At 41.1% G+C, this 27,095-nt stretch overlaps 1 protein-coding gene across 20 annotated transcripts in view; it reads left to right on the top strand.

Annotated features, from left to right (window-relative positions):
- Window positions 1-27,095, top strand: part of EPS8 (EGFR pathway substrate 8, signaling adaptor) — an 861,544-nt gene that overhangs the window by 588,266 nt on the left and 246,183 nt on the right. For 12 of the 20 annotated variants that reach the window (XM_085652654.1, XM_085652642.1, XM_085652657.1 and 9 more), the window contains 3 exons: window positions 3,148-3,230; window positions 3,897-4,033; window positions 27,001-27,074. In XM_085652654.1, coding sequence (XP_085508780.1) covers window positions 3,148-3,230; window positions 3,897-4,033; window positions 27,001-27,074 — 294 coding nt within the window. The remainder of the gene's footprint in view (window positions 1-3,147; window positions 3,231-3,896; window positions 4,034-27,000; window positions 27,075-27,095) is intronic. The other 8 variants (XM_085652660.1, XM_085652650.1, XM_085652662.1 and 5 more) reach the window with 1 other exon arrangement.

The following is a 27,095-nucleotide window of genomic DNA, read 5'->3' as shown; positions in this document are numbered from 1 at the left end:
TATGTGACTGCATGCACTTTCACCTATTGCTACAGTAGTCAAGGTATTTGGTGTGGGTTGCACACTCTGCAAACACTGGGAGCTGAAGTTTACTGTGGTGATTCTTAATATGCATTATTTAAAGGGGTTGTATATTGTTTTGCCAACTGTAATTTTGTACTTATTTCTGGTTTTAGAACTGTATACCTGATGGTTGGCAGTATATGTGCACTTCAGTAGACCTAGGTTGTATTTAGTGTCAAACCTTTGGTAAACGCTTCAGGCCTTATCGAATCACTGGGAAAAAGTATGTAAGATTCCTTAGGTGTGATCTGTTTATAATGGAAAGTTATGACAAAGCGAGTAGGCCTTACCTGTTGTGAAAACCATTTGTTAAAAGCAATAGGATTGTAAGGGTGGGTTGTTATTACACTGTACCAAAGCCTGTCGACAAGTATTTTGTTACATGAAATCTCACATTACTTAGTGGGCAAGGGGATTTTTGTTGGTGACCTACCCGAACAAACCATGGATATAGATGATTTGAACCCATTGGTTCTAAAGGTGGCAGCCATGCTGGAACTTTAAAACAATGATGGACTATTTGTAATTCCTCTGTGAGATGGACATGTTAGATGGCAGCATGTTTTCATTTTTGCATTTCAATTCTTTTAATTTATTGTGTATATGTTGTTGGGCTTTTGTGTGGTTTATTGTTGTTTTTGACAAAGGATAAAAGCAAGAGTCAGTGAATAGATGAATAACTGCACAGATGAGTGTCTTAGCCCCTCAGTGACACAAAAGGCTCTTCGATTCATAAGCCAGACCATTGGCATTTGCAGTGCTCGTTTGTCATGTCTCTTTTATCAGACCTACATGAAATGCTAGATACAGTAAGGTTCGCACTGGCATCTCGGGCACATGCACAAACGCAGAGTTCAGAGAGGGAAGGAAACAGTATTAATAAAATGTAATATCATGCTCCAAAGATACAGGGTCTTTCATCTACAGAAAGTCAAACTGTTTCTTCCAGAAAGTGACTTCAGAACTGCTGCTTGTAGTCTTATCTGAATGGTGGTAATGCAGCATATCATGTACTTCCAGACTGCATACTGAGAACCCTTAGTGTAATCTTACACACTGCAGCACGTCCCATCTGGAGCCTGGATAAATTTACGGCCTGCACTATCTTCAAAACCCCTGGCGTTTTTTTGCAAGGCCATCTTAGCCAGCACCCACCACTTATCTAGCAGACAAGCTTACCATGGTTTTCTACACAGCTGCAGGCACGACACCATCTCCATTTCCCTAAATAAACCAACTCTAGATCCTGGAAATACGGAAGATCTCAAACTTGCATTATTAGTCTAGAATCAAGGAAATTGTGTTACAATAGCCTCATTGTTTGCTAGAATCAAAATATATTCTTTGTCATGTTTATGTAAATTTTGGATCTACCATAAACCAAATCTGTTAGTACCATGTCTTAATGAACAAGGTTGTGAAATAAACCTTGCTACAGAGTGCACTGGAGATATGGCAAACATTGTTGGCTTTTGTTTACAATGGTTCATTCACTTCATTATTACATCTAGCACCCAGAGATAAGATTTTCTTTTCCATCTCCGAACTCTGCAGGTATCATTAATCCTTTTCAATCAATATTTCAACTAATACTTCTTATTTAACATTTATCTACTCCGTAAGGCTCTTTCAGTCAGGACATAACAATTTACATTCTGCAATTTCGATGACTGCACGCACATGTTTAGAAGATAACTATTTGGTTTTGCAGACTCCAAGATACCTAAAGCATGGTGGTAGCTAGCAACTTTTGGCTGTGGAGCAACAAATTGAAACTGATCCCCAATAAGACTGGGATCTTTAACGGCCATAGACCTCCAGTACATCTGGTCTCGTAATGCGTCACTGTCCTGCATCTATCACAAATTTGGCTATAATTTTAGATATTCATCTCTATTTTAGCATGCAGCTGTCCACTGTTTCCAAAGCCAAGATTTCCCAATTTGAATCACTTTGGCACTGGTTAGCAGTGGGTAAGGTACTCTAAGTCCTAAGGCCAACAAAAACAAGATCAGCAAAATGTCTGGGGGATCACCACTCTAAGGCTCACAGGTTTTAAAAAAATGATCCTCAAGCCTTCACTGACCTCCTGAGATGTTTGGCTAATGATCAGGTCAAGTACAGAAATAGAGCCAACTAAAGCTCTTTAAAATATAGTGGTAAAAGTGGAAATAACTAAAATAAATGAGGCTATATGTAGAGGCAAGCTAAGAGCAGGAGGAAAAAAGGGGAGTTTGAACAAAAAAGTAGATGGGCTGGTACATCACAGTACACCTTGTAGTAAAATAGCTCGATGGGGATAAAGATCATGCTAATTACCTTCATCTTTCTGACAACTCCAACATAGGAAGTCAGTAGAAAAGGCAGATCCCTGGCTCTAGTCATCAAAGGAGGGGAGTTTCTTCGAAGCTTGGGTGGATGAAACCAGTCCTGGGTAAGACAGAGCTTGCCTTTAAGAGAGAGAACTGTCGCCATTTTCCTTCAGGCCTCTGTCTTTGTTTTCCTAGAACACTTTCCGGAGTGGACCGTTTGGACAGTCAAAGTGCCAGTCCAGCGTGAAGGGGTGTCTGTGGATAGTGTAGGGACTCCTACCTAATAGAACTCTCCACCTCAACTTTTAATCCCCTGCACAGGAAAGAACATTTGAGAATACCAGTAGCAACAGAAATAAGGATCCACATGGTGGATAAACCACTGTCTAGAACGGAAGAACTTTGGGTACTTGTACTTCTTTGACATTTATTGGGCTCTGCCTCTAGAGAGAGTTGTACTAGTTCTCTGCCTCGGTTTCTGGGCCAGTAAAGGGTGGACTTGCCAGGGACCGTGAAAGAAGGAGGTCCTACTGGATGTCTGTGATCAGTTACACAGTTTGCTTAAACAAATTCATCAATTTTTGTTTGTAATTCATGTAATCCAGTTTGGGTACAGTGATATATTTCTTTATATATTTTTGCTTATGCATGCATTATAAATTAGAATATTAGAAAAGATTTTGAAATGCATTTTAGTAACATATGTATTCATTTTAATGTTGCTGCACTAATTTCTAGTAAATTCCCATTTGTCTCTTTTCTGTTTATGCAGGCAACCTTTATACAGCAAGACATAGAAAGTGCAATTAGTGACTTGAAAAGTGGAAAACAGAAAAAAAGACCTGATGCACTCAGGCAAGTATATCTTATTCCAAATTAATGATTTCACAATTGGGAAATAGTTTTTCTGTTCTGTAGTGTGTCCGAATTATCACAGAAATATATGTTGGAGATGGCACATCACAACCATCTCTGTTGGTGCTGAGATACGCCCTTTAAAGCTTCTCTTTTAAAGCAATAGCATATAACACAATGTTGTATTTTAAGTTTTACACACTTCACCGAGCCGTGTGAGAGAAAATATTTGAGCTGCAATATCTAGTGTTCCAAAGAGATCCAGAAAAGTTAGTTGTTAATAGAACTTAAACCCACAGTGCCTTTTCATTTGAATTCCTTACCTTAATATGTGAAATATTTCTCATTTTTTCTGTCGTTGAGGTGATTGATGGGGACGGAGGGGAAGGTGGAAGCTTTTATTGTATAAACACCCATTCCTCTTCCAGGAAGCTTAATTATTAGGTTACTCATGCAGATATTGTGGCACAGCGTTACACAAATTGCCTGCACAGTCACCGTCACATGCAATAGTATTTTGTTAAAAAAATAGATTGTACACAATACATATTTTTTAATGAAGTGTGTATGCCTGCTACAGTTGCAGCTGTACCCATAATAATAGGATGAGACATTTAAAAGTGTTGTAACTATTAATTTTTAAATCTGATCTATTTCTTGTTGTAGGATGATTGTGAAAACTGATAATGCCATCCCTCCTCACCCGAAAGCACCTGCTCCTGTTCCTCCAGGTACTAATACACAAGTAGATGTTAGAAGTCGTGTAGCAGCCTGGTCAGCTTGGGCGAGTGACCAAGGAGACTGTAAGTGTTTGTATATTAATTTCATTAGGTTAGGTTAAGAATGCTGAATATATTGTGCTTTAGAAATGTGACCTATGTTCCTAGAAACTGTTGTTCAAATTTGCTTCCCAATTTATTTTGTGTGCTATAACTAGTTTGTCAGTATACGTTATATGAATGAAATGTAAAGTTTCTAGTTAAAATGCTAATGCAATTCAGAAATACATACCAGCTTCATCATCGGTCAAGATCACAGGTAAAAGATCTCCGGCAAAGAGCCCCGCTGTGGGGCCCATTGGGCATTGCAGCACTGGCCCAACGAGGAGCTTCCCGATGATGAACCATGACATCCCTCGGGTTGTGTGAGGGACTTTGCTCCTTATAGGAGGACTCCCTGCAGGTGTCCCTATGGTCAGGACCATGCATCCTCTTCCGGAACAGCATACCTCTTGTTTTCACAGTTTATACCTTGGGGCACGTGTGTTGGACCTTTTTTACTCCCAGACCCTCCTTTTCTTTTTTTTTTCTTTTTTTGGAACAACGCCTATGGCCATGAGGATCTTCATTGAACCTCCCTGTTCTAACTATTGGTGGTTTTATTGCAGTTGGAGCTTTCCAGGCTAGGAAGCTTGAAGTGAAATATTTGGAATCCATAAGATTGGAGAAAGCCAGTACGGCTGCAAAGTAAAACTATCTGAATCCCAGAAGCTACCCATCCAGCTTGTAACAGTCCGGTAGAACCATAATGAGATTGGCACTTATAGCTACGTGCTGTACTCATGAGGAATTGACTAGGAGTGCTCCGAATAGTGTCTGGATACAAAGAGCTGTTGAGTTTTCACAACCAGGCACATATAACATCTGAAAACCCATTTGAAGGACAAGAAATATTACAGATTCATCCCAGAGAAAAGGCAGCATCCCGTCCCTCTTGCAATTGCATTGCCAGGCTCAGAGGTTTCTTCTTCCCAAATAATCTCCACTGTGAGTTTCTTGATAGCAGGATGATCAGATGGTGTTTGCACCTTGCAAACTTGGTGCAAATTTGAAACTCTGCTATACCTACTCGGATGGATCTTGATTTCGAACTGAGGCTGAATATCATCAATTCATTAGCGTATCAATGACAGTGAATCAGATTTTGCCCCACAGTAACGACAGAGAGGAGTAAATTTGCAAATCATAAAGCTTTATTAACGTGTTAGTAAAGTTATAGTTTCAAATTAATTCAGTTTAGTCTCAAACTGATAATCACCTGACTACAGATGTGGATATAATTCGGGCAGATCAATAGCAAATGTAAATTCAAGCTGTTAAGAGATGGGGTATGCAAATGTTGACAGATACTATTCCCCTGAAGGGAAACTCCCTAATGCTTAGCTAATGTTGTGGGCAAAGTTGAGAAATTCATAAAAAGCAGCAAGTGTCAGCAAATATAACATCTCAAATGGATCCCAATGAAGTTTCCAATCAAAGTAAGGAGAAATTTGCCTGCTCAAGAATTTCTCTCTCTGAGCAAGACTAAGAGAAGCATGAAGCCTCAAGAGCAGGACAGAGGACTGTCTGCCTCTAAAGGTGGGCAGAAGAAAGTCTAACTAGCTAAGGTCTGTAACACACAAATAAAACATGAGATTTTATCCAAGGATAAATTGCTTGGGTTCCCACAGAAAATAAAAACAATCAAAATTAGACGTCCACGGTGGGCACGGTGGCAGCCCAATTCCAGTGAGCCATACAATAAGCAGTTTCAGTCCAATGGCCTTCAGAGATATTTTTGCGGGAATGAGTTCTACAATAACTAATGTTAAATTTACCGTGGACGCACCCGGCCTTAGGTTGACTGTTAATAAAAGTCACACATTATGGTCAGTCTAAATATGAAATTATTCATAAATACAGGCAATAAATGAGTCTACATTAGTGTGTCATTAATATACAAACAAAAAACAGTGACACTGCTTCACCACTTCTATGCCCATTCTGAGGCCCTAGAACTCTGTTTTGCCTCAGCCTGGCTACAAATTAAACCTCTGGGAATTCTGCAACTGAAAAACCAACTGCGTAAAAGTACTGTGTGCCTGGAAACCTGGTACTGAGCCAGCCTCCTGATGAGTTTTATATGAACTCCTAGAGCATTTGTCAAATACAGCCTTAAGACCATTGCTTATTTTGAGGCGGGGGAGGGGGGTGGGGGGGGGGAGGAGGAGGGGTGTTTTCTTGCACTTATTTTGGGGGATTAGCACTTCAATTTCTGTGCGCAAGAGAGGGAGAATACACAAAACAGAAAGACAGAAAAAAACGTTGCGCATGGACAAAGTGGTGTCTGGTATTTGATTAAAGAGACATAAGATGGATTTAACACTGCACAGACTTGGTATTTATCAGCCAACATTTAATTGCATCGCTCGCGGACTTCCAATCAGAGCTTCGGGCAAAGGAACGAATTCTTTTGCAAACTAAGCACTTCTTAAAGCTTTCCAAATAAAACATCTAAGTACAGAGGTAATATGCCCAAGGTCCTTTCACACTTCGGCTGTAATCTGCCTTTTGCCACAGTCTTTCTAAAAAAACATATCGAAAGGTAGATATTTTTCTGCCACCGTTTTAATTTGCTATAGAATAGCTTCACTTTCCTTAGAAGTTAAGTAAAGTGGATGGAACTATTTTTCACTGGTTTTGTATATATTCTACCTTAACATTTACTGGTATTCATTTTTTTCTTAAGTTAGGTTCAACTAAAATAAGTTTAATCTCTAAATCATATTGATATGTGAATTATTGACCCATGTGACTCCTTTCTAAAATCTCTGTATCAGACCTATTTAATATTTGTCAGACCATTGGCCTTTAATTCTCTCCTTTGGGTTTGAATCTCCATCCATTTTGAGGGAAAGGGAGAAACAGCCGAGGAGAACTTCGAACTTGTCTTTTTGATATTTTCAAATAGATGAGGCTAGTACTTTAACCGCTTAAAGCAGGAAAACACGTTCTTGTTGCTGGAGTTAGTAATGTTGTTTGGTATAATCAGTCACGTACAGACTTAGAGAAAAAAAATTACTCTCTGACGGCAGCCTGATAAAACTTCTAATTAATTCACCACCACTAGCGTTGATATCTTTTAGATACTCTGGACAGTATTGACTATTCTTCTCATGACTAACTAGGTTAGTTTTGGGTTGTTTGGAAAGTGGTTTCTGTGCGCCATAAACTGAGCTAATCTCACTGACTATCTGTTACAAAACTAACTTAATTTAAATGTTTGTCTTTTGCAAACTGAGCATTTACATTGCCACGGTCCTTAATTCCTGCAATTTAGGTTCCAGAAGTATACATCAGTACTCAATCTTCTCAGATCTACACCTGCTTAGAGTCCCGAGAATCCACAAAGCCAGGTCAGGTGGATGGGAGTTTTCAGTTTGTATTGCTGGTTTCTTCATGCATTCACCCTGCATGTAGTTCATCCTGCAGTTGGTGCTGGTTTGCCTTAGAATGAGGTTTCTCCTTAGTGCTAGGACACCCCTCGCTGTCTGCTTTTTAGAGTTCTCTAGTTATTATAACACTTAAGTAAATGAAATCGTGAGCCTATCCTATGATACCTGAGGGGCAGCTCTTTAGTTTGTCTTTGTACGGTCCTTCTGCAAACATATTTTGGGAGCTTAGTCACAGAGGTGTATGGACATGCCCACCTCTCCAGGATGCTTGGGGATTTTTTTATTTTGTCTGTCGTTAGTTGGCTTTATTCAAAGTTTTAAGCTATGTATAAACCTTTGCATTAAAGTGATAAAGTTATAATCACGGAGCACCACATTTGTAATCTCAGCAATGGAGATTAACTTGCCCTCTTTGAAATTGGAGTGCCATCTTTCAGAGAGAAAAGTTTCACTCTTTTTCAAAAACCAAGAGCCTGAATCACAGCCCTGCCTCTCTAACAGAAGGTGAGAAGATTGAAAGACGATACATCTAGAATGGGAGGACAACAAAAATGAACAAAAAGGATGGGTAGCATGAAATTAATTTTAAACGGCCCAGGTTCTGCCCTACTCAATACGGTCTTCAAACCCAATTTCACGGCATTCTCAAATTGTGTCACCTTAAAATAATATGGAGTGGAATGGAATAGAATCGAAAAGGGGAGTTGAATCACCCACCCCATAGAAAAGTTAAATAATAAAATATGGCAGGGAAGCAAGACTGTGTAGCGAGAAATAGCCTGTGCAGTGAGAAAATCCACGAGGCTAGAGATGAAGACCCCGCATGTGAACCTCTGCACTCATCTGGAAGTGCAAATGATGATGAGGCGGGTAGATTACTTTGTGTCCACAATGATGATGGTGGCAGGTGCCGTGTAGGCTGAATCACCAGTGGAACGGAGGTGGACATGTTTTGAGGCTGGAATCCGAACTCGGTTGCAAGACTATAAGAGTGCAATGCACATTTTTGATTTTTGACCCTAGGAATTTAAGGTGGTGTTCTTTTCGAGAGAACATGCTGCCTCACTCCTTTTTGCAATGGGTAAGTCTAATGATTAGGTGGAAAAGATGAGCCTGCGTTGTACTGAATCTGAAGTCTCCTTATGTGATCTGCTTTATGTATTGTGTCTTATATGAACTCTGCTTACATTAACGTGCATTGCTTATGCAAGATATCATAGCTTTGTTTTTGTGCACGTTGCCTCTTTCCTTCTACTGCTGCAGTGCTCATTATTCCAGCAGCTTTAAAGGAAAACTCCTTGCTTTTCCACTACTTTCAATTAACTACAACTTGTTAAGTCTCCAGCTGTTGTACTGAAATTCGTTTGCAAAATAAAGTGTCTAATGCTTCAAATGAAAGCGTTGTGTCCGGCAAATGTTGCTTCTCATTATTCACACCGTACGGGGTTCTGAATATGAGGGTGACCCCTCCAGCTTGAAGTGACTACTATGGTGATAGGATATTTACATTCCTCTTAGTTAGGAGTGACGGAGCTGAGATGCTAGGAGAAATGCTGTTCGATGCCACAACAAATTAGGTCTGCAGCAGCTATGCGCGTTATGTTATGTAAATTATTAGAGTGCACTGACTACCCATGAGGGTATCCAGGCTCTTGAGCAGGTGAGTGGCTGTTAGGTCCCCACAGAGTTATTTTGTAAGAGCCAAGTCTTCAGCTTCTTGCAGAACTCAAGAAGTGTAGAGGAGACCGTGATGTGCTCAGGGAGGTCATTCCAAGTGAACGGTGCGATGTAGAAGAAAGGGCTGTTATGTTTTTGTGAATGCAGTGTAGGGTGCACGCAAGAGTGAGCGTAGGTGTCTGGTTAACTGATGAACGTTTATGAGGCTGTGTCCGGTATGCTGGTCCAATGTTGTGTAGGGCTTTGTATGTGTGAGCGAGGAGTTTGAATTAGCTGCGTTTGTGAATGCGGAACTCCTTCAGGTGTGGTGTTATGTGGGTGCAGCACAGGCATTCCAGTACAAGTCTTGCAGCGGCATTATGGATGGTCTAGAACCTTTGCAGGAGTTGCCAGGAAATTCCAGTGTAGAGCACGTTGCGTAGTTGACCCTGCTTGTGAAGAGTGCTGGGGTGATTAGTATTAAATAGCTCTGGAACTACAGGCCAGGTTGAGACTAGTGCAGCTAAAAATATTGCACATGACCTATATAACGGGCCCGGCCTGGTCCGCATGGGACGGGCGGAAAGTGGGGAATGTAGGCGGGGATGCGGTGAGCAGGGGACCTTTCTTCATATACTGTGGAGCTGTCAGCGAATAGAAGGGTTTTGGAAAGGTGTACATCGTATAATGCTGGCAGTGTTTGGAGTTGAGTTGCGGCCGGAGGCGCCTGCTGAATGTCTGGGAGCCTACGGACCTCCACACGTACACTCAGCAATGGGCCACACTGGCGTACATGATCGCAAAAAGGAACATTGCACAGCTGTGGGGTGCCGCCCGGACACCCCTTTTGGGGAGGTGGAAAGAGGACCTAGACTGGTGCATGTTTAGAGAAAAATCAGTGTTTATAGCTAGGGGTGCCCTGGAAAGTGGAACAAGATATGGGGAGCCTGGAATCAGTATAGAGGGAATATATGTCCCCCACCCTGCCAGCGAACTGAGGATGAGGCTATGGACAACCCCTAACCGCCAGGAAAAGATGCTTGTAATTATTTTTGAAATGTAAGACTCTAATCTGATTGAAGTTGCTATCGCCTGCTACTGTGTCCTTTTATGTATGACAGTCGAAATGGTTTAATAAAAAGAAATATAAAAAAAAAAAATAGCTCTGGAACCAGACCGCATAACGATAGAATGCCCAAGGTCAAGTAGGGAAATTTGGCTGGTGCTTTAGAGATATTTCATATATGTGTAGGGTTTACATTCTATTCGTCCTCATCGTCCTTTTTCTTTGTTATTAGGCACAGTCATTCTAAGAGGTAAGATTTAGATTAGATTGGCACGTAATAAATACCAATTAAGGTCTGTGTACTGTCAAGAAAGAGGGCCCACGGAAGAGGTTTGGGGGGTGGGTCCAGAGTAAAGCTTCTCAGAAGTATGCAGCAGGAGACTCTCTGTCAGGACTTATTCCTAATATCTCTAACATCCTATTGGTATGGCCCAAAGGAGAATGTGCTCATGTATTTCCGGGTTATCCGCAGAGACCAAGGCTTATACACTGGTTACTGGGGGGAGTTAGCATATCTAACCAAGTGTTGATCCTAAAAACAAATGTTGACAACAATGGCCAATAGAAAAGAATAGCCATCATTTTATTGACAAAAAATTGAACACACTTAAGTCTTCTCTGATAATCTTCGAATGTGGGATAGATGCACACTTCTGGAAAATATATTAGCAGTGACACATCCTAGAGATGGTGATGCAGGTGAGCAAGCCCACCAAAACATAGCATCAGCGTTTTGTTCCGGTCGGCCAGTGTGATTTACCAACAGTTTGCAAATGTTAGTGATTGGGCCTCTTGCACTGCTGTTTTCGCTAGAGAAGCTTTAGAAAATTAGGCACATTTTCATGAATGTATTTTAAATTTTGGAAGACTGGATGACTGAACGTTATGAGTTGATTTTGATTCGTTTGTGTTTGTAAGTACACCTTTGGATTCCATGCCAACTGTTTTGTTTACATGCCTCGCAGTAACATGTGGTGGTGATTATTTTTCATTTTGTGCGAAATAAAAGTAATATTTTTAATGATTGTATGGAATTGTGGGTAATGCATATTTAAGGCGCCAGAGATAGGAATACATAAATGGGCGGATGGAGTAAAAGAATGATTCCCCTGGACTCCGGCATCTCTTCGGAGGGGTGGTGCATTATGCCTAAGTGAGGGGACTAATCCAGTAGTTTCACGGCGCAAATAAAGGCTACTGAGTTCTGGGTGCTGCTAAGTCTCCCTTCCTCCCGCTAACTTTCTAGTGGAGTTCCTATTAAGTGTTTTAGTCGGTGGTGATTAGCAACAACAATTTGTCAAAAACATATTCCTAGTAAATAATTACGGCTGTGGTAGTAGGTAGAGACGTGATCACATCATTTTTGTCCTGGAACATAGTTGTTCCAGGATCTTAGTGCTTAAAAAGTATTTTTGGGCTGTATTGATGGACCAATTAGTTGCACAGGATATTGAAGTGGTTTTAAATTTAGAGGGCGATAGTAAGTAGAGTATAAGTACACAAAAGAAACATTGTCTGTGCTTACCCTGACCCCAGAGCAGCCACTTAAAAAGCTTTAGGGGCAGAATTCAGAAGACCAACCAAATCTTTGGAGCTTTCTTTGATGGACGTTGTGTAGAAACCGGTGAGTCTGGATTGAATTTATCCCGACAGGATTTTATGAAGGGCTGTATAATTTGATTTCTAATGAGCGCCACATCAAAACTTGACTGTTAAAAATGCTCACAGACCACAGAGAGCCTTTAAAGGACGTTGATTGTTTTTCAGTGCATGGGTGCATAAAAAAGATGGCAGTAGAAGGAAGCCATTATTAAAGTTGCCAAAAATGTAGGAAGGGCGTAGATCCAATCACATATATTGTTCTAAGGAGATGACGTCTCAAGGAGGGAGGCAGACATTCTCTGCAGTGCCAGAGAGTTCTGCTGGAAGTGTGTGATCCAAACCTCGAGCAAGGCAATATTGGCAGCCCAGGGAGGCTCAAAGGCTGTGGACTAGCTACCTTTGGTCTTGCTGTAATTTATGCCCAAGTGCCTACTTTAAATACTGCAAGGTTTGGATGCTTTCACCCAGATCCTTGAAGGGGTTTCATTCTATAGCATAGGGTATTCCCAGGAGGTTTCACTCAATGAAATATACGGACAGATCCATACCTTACAAAACGCACATCACATAACAACTAATGTGGAGTACTCTTCTTGTTATGCAGCTACATCTGGTTTCACACTTTGAAATTGTGTGCAATTTAGTAAAGCACATATTTTCTGAAAGCTTGCATCATAAGACAAACACAAGCACGCTAACTCATATCATATAATTAGGCAATACCTTTCCAAGAGTACCTTAAGCATGGAATGTAACGTCTGCACCATGATATCTTTGTACTCATCCATTGGCTGCACACGACAACATAGAACATAGTTTGAGCACTGTTTAAAGATCTTTAATCATGCTATTGAACTGGGTTATTTAAAACAATCCATGTCTCAAAATTCTAATAACAGACTGCACTCCATCCCACTTCATAAGTGAGGGTTTTCAATTGAGGGCTCAAAGTTGGGACTTTGACTTCAAAGTACATTTCCTTTGCTTTATTGTTTTTTTCTTTGGATTCTGTACGGAATGCATAAAAGGATCTGATGCTCTGACTCACTTCACGTTTTGTATGGTTTGTGTGGATTATATGCTCTTGCCAAATGGTAGGAGATTGTGGATACAGTCGTATTGCCTTTAGAAGCCATGTTCGAAGTTATCTTACTGATTCTGTAGCATATTGCGTATGGTACCAAAATATCGCACTGAGGTGTGTGTAAATGGATGGTCTGTTCAGTGACCAGTGGTGCGTTAAGTACCTTACTTTCTGCATGTCTTATGTAGTGATTAGTAGTGTAGGAATAATGGGATTCTTGGTAACTCCTTTAGTTGCTATTCTTAACAGCCTGCGGTGGAATACTGAAACTGAGGATAACTGGATGTGGCACCAGATCCCAAAGAAAGATATAATGTTTTCTGTAGTTGATTACGACTGTCTTATGACTCGGTCAGCCTTCAAAAACTATTTCTGCTCACGTGGTGTGTCTAGCAGGCTTGGAGTTTCTCATTGTTTGGTGGAAAAACTTAATTCTGTTATCTTGTGGTACAGCTGCATGAAAACTGATTAAATGTACTGTTTGGGCAACGTTTGACACATCTTTGTTTTTCAGGTGTCAGTAGGTATTTTTTGTGCTTAAATTGTTGCATATCGGATCCATATTTCAATATACATATTTTTGTCTAACCACTGATAAGTACAACTTCTGGGTTCAGAACTCTAAAATCTTCCTTTTTGTACATTTATGGCCCTACATATGTGCGATTTTATAAATGGCTTTGCAATATATGCATATTATTTGACGTTCTGTTTGCCACAACAGCTTCAAGTTGTTTAATTCTAACTGGATTGTAAACCACTGCAAAGATTCAATCAACTGTTCTATGTTTATGTTGACAATGCATATTTTTAAGGATGGTCAACTACAAACCTTGAACTTGTTCACTTGAGCATTTAAGAGCGGTGCATTTGAGGGACATTCATTGTAAAATGATACCTGTTCTGCATTAATTCCCTTGCGATTTTTGCTTTTTACTACATACATTCTCCAGTTGGCTTTGAAGTCCTCTGTACGCTTATTGTATGGCTTTGTTACAGATGTTTTTATTCTGCCTTAGTAGCCAGATAAAGGCTGTTTAAGTCATTATTATTTTCTCCAGTTTGTTTTATCCAAAGAGATTTTAATATTTAATGATTTGGAGGAGTCCAATATGTCTCTTTAAAGTGTTTAGGTAATGTTTAGCATACTAAACCTTTATGTAGCTGGGTTTATGGTCACTTATTAAATAGTCATAGAAATTTGCTTCGGTTTTTATGTGTTCAAAAATACTGCGCAGTCTGAAGCATTGGATAATCAATTTAAGTACGGGTGTCAGAAAATGCAAATTGACATCAAGTCTTTATTGACCAATGCTAATATCCAAAATTAAATTAGTTCTTTTTGGTGTTTATGTACTGTGGGAGTACTATCCCTTTAGCATTGAAGGTGCCTGAGATGACCTATATCCATGTAATGCTAGAAACCTGAAGTTCTCCCTGAGTTCTTCATAGGCCCAGTGGTCATTTTGAATTGGTCACTTCATTACGTGGTTAACTCTCATCATAAATATTTTTGGCATTGCTGAATATGTAATATTATCGAGCTCAACTTGTCCAGTCTGGATGTACAAATTACTTTTTATTATTTGCAAGTGAGCGTTTGCATGTTGAAATCTAATTTAGTGCATCACATGCAGCATAAGTTAAATCCTAAAACACTTTTTCTCATAATACCTTTTTATATTGTCTTTTTGCATCATCTTCAGACCTTTTTGTGCATTACTAAAACACTAGAGTTGGGTAGACTGATTATCAAGTCCAAACTTGTTGTTGATTTTATAGTTAGTAAATTTGACTGCAAGTTTAAACACTTGAAGGAAGATTTGGAAATATGCTTTTTAAAGCTGCACATCTGCGGTCTTTGATACCTGTTCTTCAAGACCAGCAGATAATACGTGGGGGTAATGAGTTTTTTGGTTTGGGTAAAATCAATCGTTACCATTTACTAAAAACATAATTCCTAGGTGCTTGGCTTTAATATTGCAAATACTTTTTGGTTTGATTCTAAGCACACCTAAACGTAAATTGGAACCCGAGTAGTCTGGAGTATTGTAAGGACGTGGCGACTACCATGTAATTCGGGTGTAAAAAAAAAAAAAAGACTTATCTTCCTACTCAACGCGGCATCCTCCTTCAGTCTTCGGGCAGGCTCCAACTTGGGACCTAACCAATTCCCCTAACCAATCCTGGCACTTCTCTCACTAGCATGAAAGTAGCACCAGTATTGGTTGGAGCTGTCTAAGACAGCTGTGTTAGAGAGCTTACAAATGTGCATGTCTGGCCGGCCATTGGGAGATGGCCGACAAAAGGGACTGGCACATTTTAAAGCACACTGCTCCCTCCTGCTTCCACCACTCGGCAGCACTGGCCCGTCCCAACACTTAGCTTGGGACGGGGTGCTGAAAAATAAAATGGTAATAAATGAACTTTATTACCATATTATTTTACAGCACTGGCCTGGGGCTTTTCCTTAGTGGGCCGACACCCCTCCGCTCACATGGAGGAGCTGCCCCTTTTGTAAGATTTTCAAATTCAGGAAATGTCTTAAAACCTGGTTATTTTCCTAGTAGGCCCATCCACTGATAAGGGCATTTTAGCATAATACATTATGCATTTGTAGACTCTGAGATGAGTAACACTACGCTTTATAAGAAAACCTAAACACGTTTGGTTAGTGCTGTAGAAATTATGTAATTAGGCAAAGAAAAATCCCAGTAAGAGGAATCGTCATATGCCAAGTTCAACCATGATTTTGCAAAAGAAACGCCAATAGAAGATTTTGGCTCTTAAAGTAGAATAAATGTGAACTCCGTATGAACCACTGGAGATTTCCACATTCAGAATAATTGAAATTGTTAATGGAGAGCTAAAAAAAAAAAAACATCATCCTTAACTTATATATATATAAATACGAACACATGGCCATATATCCACTGCGATTTAGTATTAACAAAAACAAATAACTGTTTGTAGTATGCTTATTTTTATGCATAGCTTGTTGTATAGAATTGGAAATATATTAATAATAGTAGATAAAACTATCCAGTAGGTATAAATCTGTCTTTCTCAGTTTTGCATATAATAACACATTAAAGTGTGTATTGTCTTAGGACAGGGGGCGTGATGATGTGTTTTTATAAGACATGCAGCATTTTGTCATAACTATAATGTGGCTCCATGTTAATTATGTCAAAGACAAAAATTAAAAATAGCATTTTTTACTTCCATGTACCTTTCTAGTAGACCTGTATTCGATTTTAATAATTATTTAATACCAGTACTCTTATTGGATCTGCAGCTTGTTTTTCTCATGTAAATTAGTGCTAAAGTTTGTAGGTGCATGTTTATGTACTTTATGCTTGTTTAGTCATTTCTTGTGTCTTAGTTTTGCAAGTGTTCTGCAATTTATGCTTCAAGTGTCCAATAAAAGTCTTTTGATCTTAATTTTGTCTTTAAATATAATGGGATTATAGAGGGATTTAAATCATTCTGCTCATAGCAACAGTTCTTACATTATTTCTTGATGCACAATACAAACTAGCATTTAATCCAGGAAACACCCATTAGATTTATTGCCTGGTAAAACTAGTAAAATGATTTGGCTGGTGCTTTCCTCCAGGTTTTAAACAAATGAGGGAAAGAGAAATCACTGTTCGCGTAAATTGATTGAGTGCTGGGGTCCTAGAGATTGATAAGGCTAAAGTCTTGGTAGAAAATGAAACTAAAATTCTGCAAACACACAAGTAGATTTATATGTGGCAAATAAAGGTCAGGGTGAAGCTTTCTTCATTGTTTCTTAAATTAAAAGAGATCTTTGTACCCCCAATTTGGAAATCTCGGTTCTTCTTACCATACTCCAGGAAGCTTTCTTGGCGAAATCTAGCCCTGGAAACTCCCTAGCCAAATAAGGATACCTACGCAACTGATATGCTTTAATTGTGAAAATGTAGCTATAATGTTTGGTTTACTCTGTTGTTAAAACCGTTTCTCTCACATTGCCTCATTTTTTGTCTCCTTTATTTACTGTATTGAAACAGCTGAAATCTCTTTTGTTTTAGAATTACTGCAAAACCATACCCCATAGTGGCAGGTTCTCGGCAGTATGGAAGAGTTAAAATATATGTAGAATTAATTTTTCCTTTATTAAAGACAATAAATCCAGTGATCACCCTCAAAAAATTGAAATATTTATTAAAATTGAGTATCTCTTAATTGTCCCAGTGTTCTGTGGGAGTCATTTAAACCTTTCATTTAGGGTAGGACAATTAGTGTTTTATTGCCAACAACAAAACACTGGAAAAAAGATCTTAGAAGGAAATTATTTAGTTACAAAACAGATCTTAAACCTAGGGAGCAAGATGATTAGCAGCGAGCTCACTGACATCAACACATCCATCCCCTTCCCCGAAGACTGGAAACAATCAGAAGTCTCTACTCAAAAATGCATCTGCCAACCCCAACAGACTCAAGAACTACCGTCCCATCTCTCTGCTCTCCTTTCCCACTAAAGTCTTCGAGAAGACCTTCAATGCCAACTTACAGAAAACCTGGAGAACAACAAGCTTCTAAACGGATTCCGCACTAACCATAGCACTGAAACTGCCCTGATTTCAGCCACAGATGACATCATGTCCCTTCTCGACCAAGGAAAAACGGTGACCCTGATCCTACTTGACCTCTCAGCAGCGTTCAACGTAGTACCACACCACACCCTGATAAAAAAGGCTTTACAACATTGGAATCCAAAGAGACGCTTTCAAGTGGATCACCTCCTTCCTCACCGGTAAAACCCGAAAAGTCACCTTCCTCCCTTCACCTCAGAACCCAAATACACCATCTGCGGTGTCCCTCAAAGTTTGTCCCTCAGCCCTACCCTGTTCAACACCTACATGACTCTTGGCCCACATCATCATATGACATTGACTGAACATCCTACGCCAATGACACCCAGCTTATACTCTCGGAAGACCACTGCGCCATGCTAACCAACTGCATGTCTTAAGTGTGGGTTTTAACACTGTGCCCATGGTCTCCTACTAGAGCAGCTATGGAGTTAGTGTTTTGGGGGACGAGCCCTTGAATGGTTTTCCGATTTCCTTCATGACCACATCTCTCAGGTGATTCAGAAGGCCTGCGTCTATAAAGTAATCTCCTTGCAGCAGAAAGGGCCACAGGGTTGGGCACACAGACCAACCCTGTTTAACTTGTATTTGCTCCCTCTGGCATACGTGATTGAGTGTCACGGTGTGAGGATCATGATTTATACTGATGATACTCAACTGATCCTCACCGTGGTCAAGACGATGGCAGTGCTGCAGCCAATTTTAATGCCAGCTTGGTGGACCTCACTGAATGGATGGACTCCAGCTGTGCCTGAGATTAAATGCAGGCACAATGGAAGTCCTGGTGGTAGGAAAACAGCCCTCAATATGGTCTTCCTCGTGGTGGCCAGATGAACGGGGCCCCACACCTGTCCCCAAACCTAAGGTGAAGATACATGGTTTTATGCTCGACTCCTCCCTATCAGTTGATAGCCGATCTCTTCTACTGTTTGCACCTGCTTTGGGATACTAAAGATGCTCAAAAAAAATCTTGGGGCTCCTTCCGGACTCAACTAAGTAGACTGTAGTCCAGGCCCTGCTGGTATTACTTTTGGACTACTGAAATGTACTCTACCTGGGGTTTCCAAAGGCAGGTTTAGAATGCTCCGAAGGGTGCAAAACGCTGCTGCTTGAATTTTGTTGAATGTTCCGAAACATTCACACTCCTGGACCAGACTGGCCCAGGTAACCTTCAAAGGTGGTGGCGGGTGGGGGGAGGGCAAAGGGGAGGCGGGAAATTCGGACAGGTTAGACATAAAGGATAGTAAATTTATGTTAAAAAGGAACAAGGAAACGGTTCTAGGGATCACAGGAAATCAGAACACATGTGAAATAAAATACGGCATGCTTGCTCTACCAGCATGGCTGCGATAAAGGTATTATCTTTGAACATAGGTGGTTTAAACGACTTAAAAAAAAGGCAAATGGTTGCTATCGGGTTACAAAACTGGGGAGCTAATGTCGTGTGCATGCAGGAAACGCATATTGAAGGATCCCAGAGACAGTTGTTAAACACACTAGGCTATAAATTGGTTTGCGCTACTTCACAAGGGGTTAAACATCGTGGTGTGGCTATCCTGGCTAAAGGGAGTGGATTGGTGTTCAATAATTCTAAAACCGACAAGTTTGGCCGTTGGGCTATCACCGAATGTAATCATCAAATAGGGCAAAAAATAACAATTTGTGCCATTTATGGGAACAATATAGATGACCCCGCGGTCTTCAATGAGGTCTCCAATGAATTAACACACTGGCCTCTTCCGGCCCTGGTATGTGGGGACTTCAATATAAACCTTCCCATTAATTGGTCCGTAAATGATGACTGGGTCTATAAAGGGCGAAAACCGAAAGTATTCCGCTCGCTTAAAGATTTATGTCTTGTACATGGACTTGTGGATAGCTGGCAGATTGCTAATTTTAATACTGGTGACCCTGGATATACCTTTTATTCAAACCCACATCGTACACATACCAGAATTGACTACATTTTACTTTCAAGCTCATTAATTAGGACCTCCCAAACTGTCAAACTGCCCCGGATATTATCTGACCACAACCCCCTTTTTTGCACCTTGACTACTAGCTTAGCCAAATCAGAGCCTAACATGTGGTCATTTGAAAAAGCATTATTATATGATCCTCAGTATCTTACCCACATGAAAGACTGGATACCTAAATTCCTCACAGAAAATATTAATAGCTCATGAATAGAGGTTGTGTGGGATACGCTGAAAGCAGGGATCCGGGGCGAGACTATGTCATATTCGCTTCGAATAAATAAAAGAGAGAAAGAGGAATTAAGGAGGTGACAGGATGAACTTATATCAGCAGAAATCGATCTCATTAGTGCTACTAGTAATGTAGGTATGACCAGAGATATCTCTAGCGCCTTAGCCCAAGTAGCAGTTGCCAAGGCAGCTATTACTAATATTTTTACAGATAAAGCAATTCGGAAAGCTACTGCACGAAAAGAACTAGTCTATGAAGTTAACGAGCTAGTGGGACATCAACTGGCAATGCAAGTACGACAACAGGCCAATGCTAATTTAATAAGGGAAATTGTAGATCCAGTAGAAGGACTGTTAAAGGACCCAGAGCTGATCAAGCAAGCATTTTGGAGGTTTTATAAAGAATTATACACTGACAGCAGCCATGGAGACACCATAGAAATAAAAAGATACCTAGAGAATTGTGAAACCACATAACTCGAGGTAAATATACAGATGGCTCTGGAGGAAACACCAAATATGGAAGAGGTCCTGACAGCTGTTAAGAGCCTCCCTAAAGGAAAGGCAACAGGGCTGGACTGCATCCCATCAGAATTTTATAGAATATTTCTGGAAGAAATAAAACATACATTTATTGATCTAATTACACATATCTTTTCTGGGGGGGAACCTCCCGGCTCCTGGGCTAAGGCAAGAATTGTTATTTTTGCTAAAAAAGGGAAACCCCCAGAACAATTAGGATCCTATCGCCCAATAACCCTTATAAACGCGGACTCCAAAATATACTCTAAAATTCTGGCAAATAGAATGGCGCCTATAATACATAAAGTTATCGTCAAAAGCCAACATGGTTTCGTCCCTGGAAGGTCAACTATAAATCACATTCAGAGGGTTATTACACTTTTTGATGGAACAGAAACCACCGGAGACCCTATGGCCCTGATACTTTAGAATGCGGAAAAGGCTTTTGATAGGGTTTCCTGGCCGTTTCTTTGGAAAGCAATGGCGACGTTGGGATTTAGAACCAAGTTTATTCAAGCGATACAAAAAATGTATTATAATCCTAGAGCCGTCGTATCTGTTAATGGAAGTCTAACTAAGGAAATCGTTGTTTCGAGAGGAACTCGCCAGGGATGCCCTTGCTCGCCATTGCTTTTCGCAATATATATAGATTTTTTCATCCGCTACTTAGAGAAAAACACCCATATAATCCCCATTATATCACAGGGATATGTAACAAAAATACTAGCATATGCGGATGACATTGCTATAGTTACCGCAGACCCTAAGGTAGCAATGCCGGTTATTGAGACCGAGGCCAGAAAATTTGGACTGGTCTCTGGTTATGCGTTAAACCAAGGAAAGACACAAATTGTCTTAAACCAAAAAATTTGGATGGATGATCCTAGGGTCGTGCTGGGAGCTACATACCTGGGGGTGACTATCTCTTCTAAACTAGAGGAAGTGGTGGATTTAAATCTTAAGCCATTACTCAACACAATACAAAAAGATTTACAACGGGTAAATAATCTCCACCTCTCCATTATTGGAAGGACTAATGCAATTAAAATGGTGTACTTTCCAAAGATTTTGTATGTATTCAGGGCAGTCTGCCTAGAAATTCCAAATCAGTGGTTTAAAGTAATGGAACGTATCTTTTCTAGATTTATATGGTCATACGCACAACCCCGGCGAGCATATACATTTCTTACTCTTCCCAAGGATAGAGGTGGGCTAGCGCTCCCCAATTTAAGGAGATACTACTGGTCCTGTGTACTACTATACAGTAAGGAATTATTACAAGGATGTAATACTACAGAGGAAAACACCGCCTCAATCTTTCAGTTATTGGTCGGGGAATCCTGCTATGGATATTTCTGGATACACACACATGATAGCTACTACAAAAAGGTTAAATTTAAGACTCTCTATAGCTGCTTTAAGGTATGGAAGGCCGTAAGAAAAGAGTTAGGGATAGGACGATTTTCATACTACACCCCTGTATTAAATAACCCAACTCTCCCATTAACCATCTTCAAAGATAACTGTGTTAAAAAATGGTACAACCTGGGAATAACACAACTAGGGGATTTTTATACTAATCAGGGGATTAAATCTTTTGAACTCTTGAAAGGAGAATTTGGCCTAGATTGGCGGGACTTTTTTAAATTTCTTCAAATTAGAACCTTTCTGACTCATAAATTTGGATTAAGAAACATCTGGGAAAAATCTATGATTATAGTGATAATTATACATTCTAAGAAACAGTCGATTGGCGGAGTGTATGAGGCGTTGCTGGATAAACTTCCGGATGATTTAGATAAAATGGCAATAAACTGGCAAAACAAACTTAGTATTTCTAAAGAAGGATCTCTAGACTCCTATAAAGTAGCTCAAACGCTTCTTATCTCCACCAAACTTCAGACACAATTTTATAAAACCTTCTTCTGTCTCTACTATACACCGAATAAGATTGCAAAATGGGGAACTGGTAATGGGACTTGCTGCCCCAGGTGTAATCTATTTAATCAATCAATCAATCAGACATTTATAGAGCGCGCTACCTACCCGTAGGGTCTCGAGGCGCTTGGGGGGGTGCTGCTACTGCTCGAACAGCCAGGTCTTGAGCTTCTTCCTGAAGGAGAGGTGGTCTTGGGTCAGGCGCAGGTCGGCCGGGAGGGAGTTCCAGGTCTTGGCGGCCAGGTAGGAGAAGGACCTTCCTCCTGTAGTGGCTCTGCGGATGCATGGGATGGCGGCGAGGGCGTGGCTGGCGGATCGGAGGTGGCGTTTGGGGGCGTAGAAGTTGATTCGGTTGTTGAGGTAGCTCGGGCCTTGGTTGTGGAGAGCTTTGTGTGCGTGGGTAAGGAGGCGGAAGGTGATTCTCTTGTTGACCGGGAGCCAGTGCAGGTCTCTTAGGTGTCCGGAGATGTGGCTGTGTCGTGGGATGTCGAGGATGAGTCTGGCTGAGGCGTTCTGGATGCGCTGGAGTCTCTTCTGGATCTTGGCGGTGGTTCCGGCGTAGAGTGCGTTGCCGTAGTCCATTCGGCTGGTGACGAGGGCCTGGGTGACAGTCTTCCTGGTCTCTGTGGGGATCCACCAGAAGATCTTCCGAAGCATGCGCAGGATGTTGAAGCACGACGAGGAGACGGCGTTGACTTGCCTGGTCATGGAGAGGGAGGAGTCCAAGATGAAACCCAGGTTGCGTGCGTGGTCCGTCGGTTTGGGTGCGGTGCCCAGGGCGGGGGGCCACCAGGAGTCGTCCCAGGCGGAGGGCGAGGAGCCCAGGATGAGGACCTCCGTCTTATCTGTGTTCAGCTTCAGGCGGCTCGTCGTCATCCACTCGGCTACCTCTCTCATCCCTTCGTGCAGGTTGGCTCTGGCGGCGGCGGGGTCGTTGGTCAGGGAGAGGATCATCTCGGTGTCGTCGGCGTAGGAGATTATGTTGAGGTTGTGTTGGCGTGCGATGGCCGCGAGGGGGCTCATGTAGACGTTGAAGAGGGTCGGGCTCAGTGAGGATCCTTGAGGGACGCCGCAGATGACTTTGGTGGCCTCTGACTTGTACGGTGGTAGGCGGACTCTTTGTGTTCTTCCGTCGAGAAAGGAGACGATCCATTCCAGCGCCTTCTCCTGGATTCCGACGTTGCTGAGGCGCTGCACTAGGGTGCGGTGGCAGACCGTGTCGAAAGCCGCGGAGAGGTCTAGGAGGATGAGGGCCGCTGTTTCCCCGTTGTCCATCAGGGTTCGGATGTCGTCAGTGGCGGCGATGAGGGCGGTCTCGGTGCTGTGGTTGGCACGGAATCCGGACTGCGATGGGTTGAGGGATCCATTCGTCTCGAGGAAGGTGGCCAGCTGTTTGTTGACGGTCTTCTCGATGACTTTGGCTGGGAACGGGAGTAGAGAGATGGGGCGGTAATTCTTGAGTTCGGTGGGGTCGGCTGTAGGTTTCTTCAGTAGGGCGCTGAGTTCGGCGTGCTTCCAGCTCTCGGGGAAGGTGGCGGTGTCGAATGAGGTGTTGATGATGTCCCGCAGGTGGGGTGCGATGACCGCGTCGGCTTTGTTGAAGACGTGGTGAGGGCAGGGGTCGGTCGGAGATCCGGAGTGGATGGAGTTCATCGTGTGGACGGTTTCTTCAGTGTTGACCGGGGTCCAGGCGCGGAGGGTGGTGGTGGGTGGCGATGCTGCGGTCGTGGCGTGCGTCGGTTGAGTGCTGAAGCTGTAGTGTATGTCCGTGATCTTGTTGTGGAAGTAGGAGGCGAGGGAGTTGCAGAGGTCTTGCGAAGGGGTAATGTCGTTGTTTCCGGCGTTGGGGTTGGAGAGCTCTTTCACGATGTTGAAGAGTTCCTTGCAGTTGTGTGCGTTGTTGTCCAGTCGGTTTTTGAAAGCCGTTTTCTTGGCGATGCGGATCAGCTGGTGGTGTTTCCGGGTGGCGAGCTTGAGGGCAGATTCTATCCATATATTTGCCACCTGCCCAGTGCCAATGCCTCTGATACAAAACATAGAGAGGTTTTTAACTTCTGTCCTTCATAGAAAGGTTGTTTTACCTCCAGAGGCAATGGTACTTGGGGTTGTTGATACAGAAAAACTTGAGGATGGCTATGATCTAGTATTTGTGGCCATGGCCGTCTGGAGGCTATGCTTAGCATCGGCCTGGCTAGACCCGATACCGCCTACCTTTCAACAATGGCTAGCAAGGCTCTTAGCGCTGCACAACATCGAGATAGCTATTTATAAACGGAAAAACAGAAGGCGACGGGAAAGGGGTATGAATATCTGGACTCCTCTTACACTTTGGCGAGATTTACAAATTTGATTTATCACCAATGCCGTAACATGTTTATGTTATCTTTGCTTTATTTCTTTTCATTTATCTATTTCTTATTGATTTCTTTTTTCTTTATTATTTTTTCTTTGGAATATTTCCTGTAAGATTTCCTATAATAGTTATGTAAATGTGATAAACATAAAAATGTATGATGTAAAAATACAAATTGTCTACTTGTCGGGGGGGGGTGGGATTAAAAATATGTTAAAACCAATAAAAACATTTTTTTAAAAAAAAGAATGTTCCGAAACATTCTCCCTTGAGCACAGGACTTGCTCAACTTCACTGGCTCCCTATCAAGCATAGAGTATACTTTAAAGCACTCTGTCTCTGCCATAAAATTCTCAGTCAGAGAGGCCTGTGCTCCCTTCTTCCCTTGATTAAACCCTACCTTCCTAACAGGCATCTCAGTGACTGCTATGACTGTGATCCCCAGAGTTAACAGAATGCGTCCAGGAGGTAGCTCTTTCAGATTCTTTGCTTCCAGACTTTGGAATTCTTTGCCCTTAGATCTGAGAATGGAGCCATCTGAAGTTTAGTTCTGAATGAATTAAACTCCGGGCATGATTATTAGGCCTCTGTTGGTTGAATATTAGCTTGTGGACACTCCACTGGGAGTAATCAAGCGCTCTATATACCCCAGAACATAACATGTCAAACATCGCAGACTGAATGAGAAACACATGCTTAGAAAAAACTGAAGTGCCGATCTTTCAGAACAAAACCTCCCCTTGGTGGTGGCCTCCCGAACTAGGACGTCACCATCTCCGATCGTGCACGCCCGTATACTCTGCATCTTCCTGGACAATAAGCTAACCATGGAAAGACATATCAACAGTCTCATCTGCCTGTTTCCTCACCCTTCGCATGCACTGCGATCCCCCACAGCAACAGTGAAGGGCGCTCCTTTCTCCTACCTTGCAGCAAAGTCCTAGAACGACCTCCCACTTCACCTGTGGTGTCATGATCTCTGCTGGAATTCAAAAAGGACTCAAGATCTGGATGTTCACTGAGTCCCCTGCAACAGTACCCTCAGCACCTGGATTAGTTTGATTAGCCGCTCTATATAAATCCTGATTGATTTGAATTGATCAAACATAAATTTAGATTTGCTTAACATTGAGTATGGTCTTAAAATATTGTCTGAAAAGGTGGAATATGCTTTGTTAAGGACAAATCAGTCTTATTGGGTACCAGGAGGAAAAATACATTGCTTGTTGGTTTGTAATCGGGGTAACATTGGTGGGAATTAAAACTCTTACAGTATTTATGAAACAGACCAGTACTGTGAAAAGAACTTGACTAACAAAACTTGAATTTTGTAAAACTATAAATCATTGTAGGATACATTATAAATTGGATTAAGCACTTATGTAGCATAAAAAAAGGTCTCTTTGTGCTAGCCAAAGGTCTATCAGAATAAAAAGATAAACAACTAGACTTTCATTTAAATGTTCAGAGATGCTTCAGACATAAGGAAAAATGTGACCAATGCCTGGTAAAATATAGAAAAAGCATGATCATTTCATGACGGTCTGAAACTATGCATAGTATTTGAGTGAAATCATGACTTTCTAGCAAGGTGATATTAATGTATCCAAGATTGAATCTGTATTGAGAAAATGAGGAAATATGGCGCTAAGAAGTTGAAGTACTCATTGATTTCTAGAATTAAAACTTACGATCCCATTTTTTTCAACTATGCTAAAGTGTATCAAATAATCGCTTAATGATGAAAAATAAAGTTAATACATTCAATTAGAAATCAATTAGCAGTCCTTTTGGTAGATTACTGGAAACTACTGTCAAATAGCTGACATTCTTGGGCCTTTTTCTATGTGAAACTGTATATATTTTATTAATATGTACTTATTTAATATACGCTATCTTTAAAATAAATAAACACCGACTCTTGAATATCCAGAAAGGAGATTTCTAAAGACTGTCGAGTAGAAGATATTCAGATTTTAGTACCAGAAATATGTATTCGAGATGATCTTCATAACATTCCTAATGGCTGCATTTCAAATGGAATGTACTTTACGGATATAGAATTGTAACTGAGGTTATAATAGTTCAGTAGTCATTTACAGATGGGTGCCCCCTCTTACATTAATCATCAGGGATTTTGCCATGGACAGTAATTTTGTTTTGCCAAGTAATTCCAGGGAAATCTGTGTCTCCAAACATCTACCAAAGTTTAGATTAAAGAAAAGTAATTCTTAGGTTTATTTGTTTTAAAAGGCCTTAGTATGTTCCCCTTATCTATCACTTGTACATCAATGGATCATATGATTTAGTTGCATTGTTGTTCAAGAAATGTTTAGAAATAACTTGACAATGAGTTTCCATACAGCACAGATTTGAACACAACCGAATGGAGCAAAACATCATGTGTGTCTGATTTCTAAAATACCATGTTGACAAATGTATTTGCTTCAACCTAACAACTGCATGGTTATATTTCATGTATTTATTTTCCTTTTTCTTTGCTTTAGATGAAAAACCTCGATCATTTCAGGAACACGAGGAAACACCTGAGATGACAGCAGCCAGGATTGATAGGGATGTTGTGAGTATAAATCATTTGGCA

This window comes from Triturus cristatus, chromosome 4_1 (genome assembly GCF_964204655.1).
Source record: "Triturus cristatus chromosome 4_1, aTriCri1.1, whole genome shotgun sequence".
Classification (NCBI taxonomy): domain Eukaryota; kingdom Metazoa; phylum Chordata; class Amphibia; order Caudata; family Salamandridae; genus Triturus; species Triturus cristatus.
The sequence above is the reverse complement of the archived record's forward strand: the minus strand, read 5'-3'. Positions and strand labels throughout refer to the sequence as shown.